The sequence below is a fragment of the Neurospora tetrasperma genome, assembly GCF_000213175.1.
Source record: "Neurospora tetrasperma FGSC 2508 unplaced genomic scaffold NEUTE1scaffold_1, whole genome shotgun sequence".
Lineage (NCBI taxonomy): Eukaryota > Fungi > Ascomycota > Sordariomycetes > Sordariales > Sordariaceae > Neurospora > Neurospora tetrasperma.
Window position 1 is genome coordinate 4,575,379 of NW_009799099.1, and position 7,276 is coordinate 4,582,654.

Genomic DNA, 7,276 nt, shown 5'->3' on the forward strand with positions numbered 1-7,276 from the left:
GTATCTCTGCCGAGCTTGTGTATCACCCCCCCGCCAAGGCCTACATAGTCACTCAGGATAAGCTGAGGCAAGCAGCCCGCCCACCGGCTAGGACCAAATCTACGTAACTGTAGGCATGGGGCAGCTGGTTTCTCATACCACATGTATGCATGTGCTCTACATTTTGCATTCCGCAATAGAGTTCCGAAAACTGGCGCGGCCCCCTCTCCCCCCATCTTTTGCCCACCTTTATTTCTTCAGTTTATTTAAATGTCTGTCCCATCCCTTTCAGGCTACATCTTCAAGCAAAGGGCGAGTTACTTACCATCGCCCTTGTTACAACACTACCTCGCAGCATCGTCCTTCCTTTCGAGGATCGTTCTATATATTCAGCATAATTCCCGACAACAATATAGCATACGGCCGAGAAGAACCTGACGAAAGAGACGCGCACAATGTCTTCTGTCCAGCCAGATCAGTCATTGGCATTCTACCTCTTCGGCGACCAGTCTCTTGACACGCACGCTTTCCTCGCAAGCGCCTTCCTCAAACCCAAGAAAGGCACTCTTGCAAAAGCGTACTTGGATCAGGTTGGCTATGCAATCCGACGCGAGATAGATCAGCTTCCCAGGACAGAACGTTCGAAACTACCCGAATTCCTCAATTTACAGCAACTCAATGAGAGATACCATGGACAGCCCATCAAACACCCTGGCATCGACGGTGCCCTTTTGTGCATATCACAATTGGCTCATTACATAGAGTAAGCGGTGATCTGCTTGTCTGCCCTTCCCTTTGCTCAGGCTAACCCTAACACCGTTTCTAGTCATATTGAGAGTAATCACGATGACCTCGCCAGACCGGAGAATACATGCCTTGTCGGCCTATGCTCCGGGCTCTTTGCAGCCACCGCAATCGCCTGCACGAAATCGTTGTCAGAATTGGTACCACTGGCCGTCCAAGTGACCCTCATGTCTTTCAGAGTTGGACGACACGTATATAAGGTTGCCGAACAGATATACCCCACGGCCGAAAAATCTGAGAGCTGGACATATATCTTCACCAATATTTCGGAAGGCGCTGCCAGTCAGGTGGTCCATGATTTCAATAAGAAAAGCGGTTGGAACCGCGTCAACCGGCTATATTTGAGTGCAAGCTCATCACAGAGTGTCGCCATTTCGGGCCCTCCTTCTTCTCTCAAGGCCTTCGCCAGTGGACACAACTTTGGCGGGAAGACCAACGTAACCTCGATCCCCGTCTACGGACCCTATCATGCACCACACCTTCACGATGCTGCCTCGATCGACGAGATCCTACGCCTGGACGACGAGGTGGTGATTGACGCGCTGCACAGAACGAAGCCGAGATCCCACGTCATGTCGTGCTTTTCGGGCGAATGGGTCACCGACAGGCAACTCACGACGGCGTCCCTGCTGAAGCAGATTGTGCACGAGATTTTGGTGGAGCCCTTGCGATTTACCAAGGTGCTTGACGGATGTATTGCAAGGGCAAAGAGCTTCAAGGGAAAGAGCTGCCTCATTCTTCCGCTCGGTCCTACTCAGAACGGCGCCACTCTCGTTGGGCTGATCAAAGCCCACACAAACCTGGAAGTCACGTTCCGGGACTGTCCCCCCATCTCCCCTGAAGCAACTGCTTCCCGAATTGGCAACCACGGGTCCAGTGGCAAGTGCAAGCTCGCCATTGTTGGCATGGCTGGCCGCTTCCCCGATGCTGCCAATCACGAGAAGCTCTGGGAACTTCTCGAGAAGGGACTCGACGTCCACCGCGTTGTGCCGCCCGACAGGTTCGATGTCAAGACGCACTATGACCCTACGGGCAAGGTCATCAACACCAGTCACACTCCGTATGGCTGCTGGATCGAGCAGCCGGGCTTGTTTGATCCGCGCTTCTTCAACATGTCGCCCCGTGAGGCCTTCCAGACCGACCCTATGCAGAGAATGGCCTTGACAACAGCCTACGAAGCACTGGAGATGTCGGGATACGTCCCCAACCGAACACCCTCCACCAGACTGGACCGCATCGGCACCTTCTACGGACAGACGTCAGACGATTGGCGCGAGATCAACGCGGCCCAAGAGGTCGACACCTACTTCATCACCGGTGGTGTCCGTGCCTTTGGTCCTGGCCGTATCAATTACCACTTCGGCTTCAGTGGCCCTAGTCTCAACATCGATACTGCCTGTTCCTCCAGCGCCGCAGCGCTTCAGGTTGCCTGTACTGCTCTCTGGGCTCGCGATTGCGACACCGCTATCGTGGGCGGCTTGTCTTGCATGACTAACCCAGACATCTTTTCGGGTCTGAGCAGAGGTCAATTCTTGTCCAAGAAGGGGCCTTGCGCGACCTTTGATAATGAGGCCGACGGCTACTGCCGTGGTGATGGCTGCGCTTCGGTTGTCGTCAAGCGATTGGAAGATGCTCAGGCTGACAACGACAGAGTTCTCGCCGTTGTTCTCGGCACCGCGACCAACCACTCAGCCGATGCTATTTCCATCACTCATCCCCACGGGCCAACTCAGTCTACGCTCTCTCAAGCTATCTTGGACGACGCTGGTGTGGATCCGCACGATGTTGACTACGTGGAGATGCACGGGACGGGCACTCAAGCAGGAGACGGCACCGAAATGGTGTCTGTTACCAATGTCTTTGCGCCAGCGCAGCGTAAGAGGCCCCAAGACAGGCCTCTCTATCTTGGTGCCATCAAGGCCAATGTCGGCCACGGTGAGGCGGCTTCTGGAATTACTGCCCTTTGCAAGGTGCTCTTGATGCTTCACAAGAACGCCATCCCTCCCCACGTTGGCATCAAAAAGGGGTCGATCATTAACAAGACCTTCCCCAAGGACTTGTCTGAGCGTAACGTCAACATCGCCTTCCATTTGACCCCGTTCAAGCGCAAAGATGGCAAGCCCAGGCGTGTCTTCATCAACAACTTCAGTGCCGCTGGTGGTAATACTGGCATTCTGGTTGAAGATGCCCCCAAGACCGCACCAACGTTGCCCGATCCACGCAGCTGCCATCTCGTCACCATCACTGGCAAGTCCAAAGCTGCCATGATTCGGAACGCGGAGAATCTTGCCAAGTGGATGGACAAGCATACGGATGCGTCGCTCGCGGACATTTCTTACTCCACAACCGCCCGCAAGATCCAGCACTACTGGCGCATGAGCGTCACCGCTTCGAGCGTGAATGAAGCGCAGAGTGCTATTCTGAATCGCCTCAAGGAGAACTTCGTTCCTGTAACTCCTGAGCAGCCAAAGGTTGCTTTCTTATTCACCGGTCAAGGCTCGCAATACACTGGCATGGGCAAGGAGCTGTACGAAAATTACTCCATTTTCCGGGAGAGCCTTCATGAGTTTGACCGTCTTGCTCGCCTTCACGGTTTCGAGTCTTTCCTTCCCTTGATTGACGGTACTGCCCAGGATGTCGCCAATCTGTCACCCATAATCACACAGCTCGGTCTTTGCTGCTTTGAGATGGCGCTTGCAAAGCTTTGGGAGTCATGGGGGATCAAGCCAGCCGTGGTAATGGGCCACAGTCTCGGAGAGTATGCCGCGTTGAACGTTGCCGGCGTCCTCAGCGCCAGCGACACCATCTACCTTGTCGGCACTCGTGCGAAACTTCTGGTTGAGAAGTGTACGCTGAACAGCCACGCCATGCTCGCCGTTCAAGCTCCAGTCAAGGAAGTCCAAAAGGCGTTGGGTAGCATGGCCTCCAGCGTGAACGTTGCTTGTATCAATAGCAACCGTGAGACGGTGCTCAGTGGGCCAACTGATGTCATCACGAAACTAGAGGAGGAACTCAACGCTGCTGGCCAGAAGGCCAAGAGATTGCTCGTTCCGTACGCGTTCCATTCTGCTCAAGTCGACGCCATTCTCGACGACTTTGAAAATCTGGCCTCCGCAATTCTTTTCGAGCGCATCAAGGTTCCTATCATTTCTCCGCTGCACGCTGAAGTTTTGGGTGAAGGCGACAGGGTGGATGCTAGTTATCTTCGCCACCACGCCCGAGAGGCCGTCAACTTCCAAGGTGGACTCTTCAGAGCCCAGGAGAAGAATGTCATCGACGAGAAGACCGTGTGGCTCGAGGTTGGCCCCCACGCAATTACAGTGGGCATGGTCAAGGCTGCCTTTGGTGCCACGACCATTGCTGTGCCGACTCTCCGCCGAACAGACCATCCTCAGGCCTTCAAAACTCTCACTGCTACTCTTAGCACGTTGCACTCCGCTGGATTGAACATCGACTTCAGTGAGTATCACCACGACTTCCTCCAATGCGTCCGCCTCCTCGACCTACCCAGTTATTCCTTCGACGAAAAGAATTACTGGCTTCAGTATACAGGTGACTGGTGTCTCACCAAGAACCGTATCGCAAACCAGGGAGGGGCGAAGCAGATCGGGTCCAGCAAGCCGCGACTATCTACCACCACAGTTCAGCGAGTGATCAGAGAAGAGGTCAAGGATGATGTGGCGATTGTTGAGATTGAATCTGAGCTTCATGAGGAGAACCTCAAGAAGGTGGTCACAGGTCACTTGGTCAATGGTGCGCCGCTTTGCCCATCCTCGCTATATGGCGATATGGCCATGACGGTGGCCGACTATGCCTACAAACTCCTGCGTCCCGAGACCGAGAAGATTGGCTGCAACGTCGCAAAGATGGAAGTCCCCAAGACACTCATCTTCAATGACACTGCCAAGAGCCACATCCTAAGACTCACGGTCACGGCCAACGCGCAGGCTGGATACGCTGACCTTGTGTTCACCACTGGGGATGGACCGAAAAAGACAGAACACGCCACATGCAAGGTTTACTATGGCGACCTCGAGGACTGGCAACACGAGTTCGATAAGATGGCCTACTTGATCAAGACCCGCATTGACTCCCTCAAGCAACAAGAGCAGCGGGGAGAGGCTTCCAAGATTGGCCGCGGTCTCGCGTACAAACTGTTTGGTGCCCTGGTTGATTACAATCGTCGTTACCAGGGCATGGAGGAGGTCATCCTGGACAGCGAAACCTGTGAAGCCACTGCCAGGATTCGCTTCCAGACCACGGAGAATGATGGCGAGTTCTACTTCAGCCCCTACAACATCGACAGCTTGTGTCACATCTCCGGCTTCATTATCAACGGCACTGATGCTGTGGATTCTCGGGAGCAGGTGTTCATTTCCCACGGCTGGGGCTCAATGAGGTTCACTGAGATTCCTGATCGCAAGAAGGAATACCGCAGTTACATCCGCATGCAACCCGTCAGGGGAAGCAAGATGTTCTCCGGTGATGCCTACGTCTTTGATGGAGAAAGGGTCATCGGTATTGCTGGTGACATCAGGTTTGCTGCCATTCCTCGCAAGGTGCTCAACATGCTGCTGCCTCCCCGTGGAGCCGCCGCTGCCGGTATGGGAAGTAGCGCGCCGGCTCCGGTTCGCGCCGCGCCCCCTCCCGCTCCAACTGCCAAATCCGCATCGGCTGGCAAGAAGAAGAAGAAGGAGACTGTCACACCGGACACTATCGGCAGAGTCAACCAGAAGCTCAAGGGCGGAGTGGTCGCACAGGTCCTGGACATTCTTGCCAGGGAGGTGGGCTGCAGCCATGATGAGCTTGCTGACAACATTGCCTTCACCGATCTGGGTGTTGACTCTCTCATGTCCTTGACCGTGTCCGGAAAGATTCGCGAGGAGCTTGACCTAGATATTCCTTCTGGTGCCTTTGTCGATCACCCGACCATTGGTGCGCTCAAGGGCCACCTTGCCCAGTATGAGAAGGCTGGCGCGAACGAGCCCATCTCTTCCAGCGCGTCTGATGGCTCGTCCGATGACGAATCCCCAGAGCTTGATTCCGAGTCCAATGTCACCACTCCCCTTGATGAGAGCGAGGCTAATTCAGTCAAGGGTGAGGGTTCTCGAATTGAATCCGGAGGAGGAGAGAAGAACAACAACGAGTTCCAGAGCCTTGTTCGGAACACCATCTCGCAAGAAATGGGAGTTGATATTGAAGAGATTCAAGCTGCCCCTGATCTAGCAAGTCTTGGTATGGACTCACTCATGAGTCTGGCTATTCTTGGCACCTTACGAGAGAAGATGCACATGGACATCTCGTCCGATCTCTTCGTCACCAACCCTTCGTTGAAGGACGTCGAGCGTGCACTTGGTATCAGTGACGCTCCCAAGAAGGTTGCCCCGAAACTAACCTCTAAACCTGCCAAGTCCAAGAGTCAGGAGCCTTCGCCTACGAACAATTCATCTCTCACATCGAATATCCAGAAGGAGCACCCGAGAATTGGACTCGAAGAGCCTTGCCCCCCAAAGCCTCCGCGTCCCACTAGGATTGTTGACGACTACCCAAACCGTAAAGCAACCTCCACCCTACTGTCCGGAAGTCTGAAGACTGCGACCAAGCAGCTCTTCATGGTCCCCGACGGTAGTGGTAGCGCCACCTCCTACACCGAGATTTCCAATGTCGGCGGTCAGTGGGCTGTCTGGGGCCTTTTCTCTCCCTTCATGAGGACTCCAGATGAGTACAACTGTGGCGTCTACGGTATGGCTGCCAAGTTTATTGAGGAGATGAAGCGGCGTCAGCCTAAAGGCCCCTACTCTCTTGCTGGCTGGAGCGCCGGTGGTGTCATTGCCTATGAAATCGTTAGCCAGCTCGTCAAGGCCGGCGATGAGGTCGAGAATCTCATCATCATCGATGCTCCATGCCCTGTCACCATCGAGCCCCTCCCACAGGGTCTGCACGCTTGGTTTGCTTCCATCGGCCTTCTTGGTGAGGGCGGCGACGAGAAGAAGATCCCTGAGTGGCTCCTGCCGCACTTTGCTGCCTCCGTCACGGCCTTGAGCAACTACGACGCAGAGCCTATTCCCAAGGAAAAGTGCCCCAAGGTGACAGCTATTTGGTGCGAGGACGGCGTCTGCAAGCTCCCGACCGATCCGCGCCCGGAGCCCTATCCCAAGGGCCATGCCCTGTTCCTCTTGGATAACAGAAGTGATTTCGGACCCAACAGGTGGGATGAGTACCTGGATGTCAACAAGATGACCTTCAGACACATGCCTGGCAATCACTTCTCTATGATGAAGGATGACTTGGTCAGTTGTTTCCCCTATCCCCATGCATTAGGTCGCGGTATTGTCAGTACTGGTTTGCGTGATGTTGGTGTTATTGATGCAAGAGTCCGATGTGGGCTTGTCACATTTAAGCCGTCCGGTTGTTGAGTTTTACGTCGAAGCTAACTCTCCATCTACTCTAGGCCAAGCAACTCGGTTCTTTTCTTCGGGAGGCTTTAACATGA

General features: G+C 54.4%; 1 protein-coding gene across 1 annotated transcript; it reads left to right on the forward strand.

The window, feature by feature from the left end:
- Positions 1-434: 434 nt before the first annotated feature.
- NEUTE1DRAFT_35966 (polyketide synthase) lies at positions 435-7,276 on the forward strand (the record flags this gene model as incomplete). The annotated part of the gene is made up of 3 exons (XM_009848829.1): positions 435-742; positions 806-7,073; positions 7,235-7,276. The coding sequence occupies 3 exons, from the start codon at positions 435-437 to the stop codon at positions 7,274-7,276; spliced, it is 6,618 nt and encodes a 2,205-aa protein (XP_009847131.1).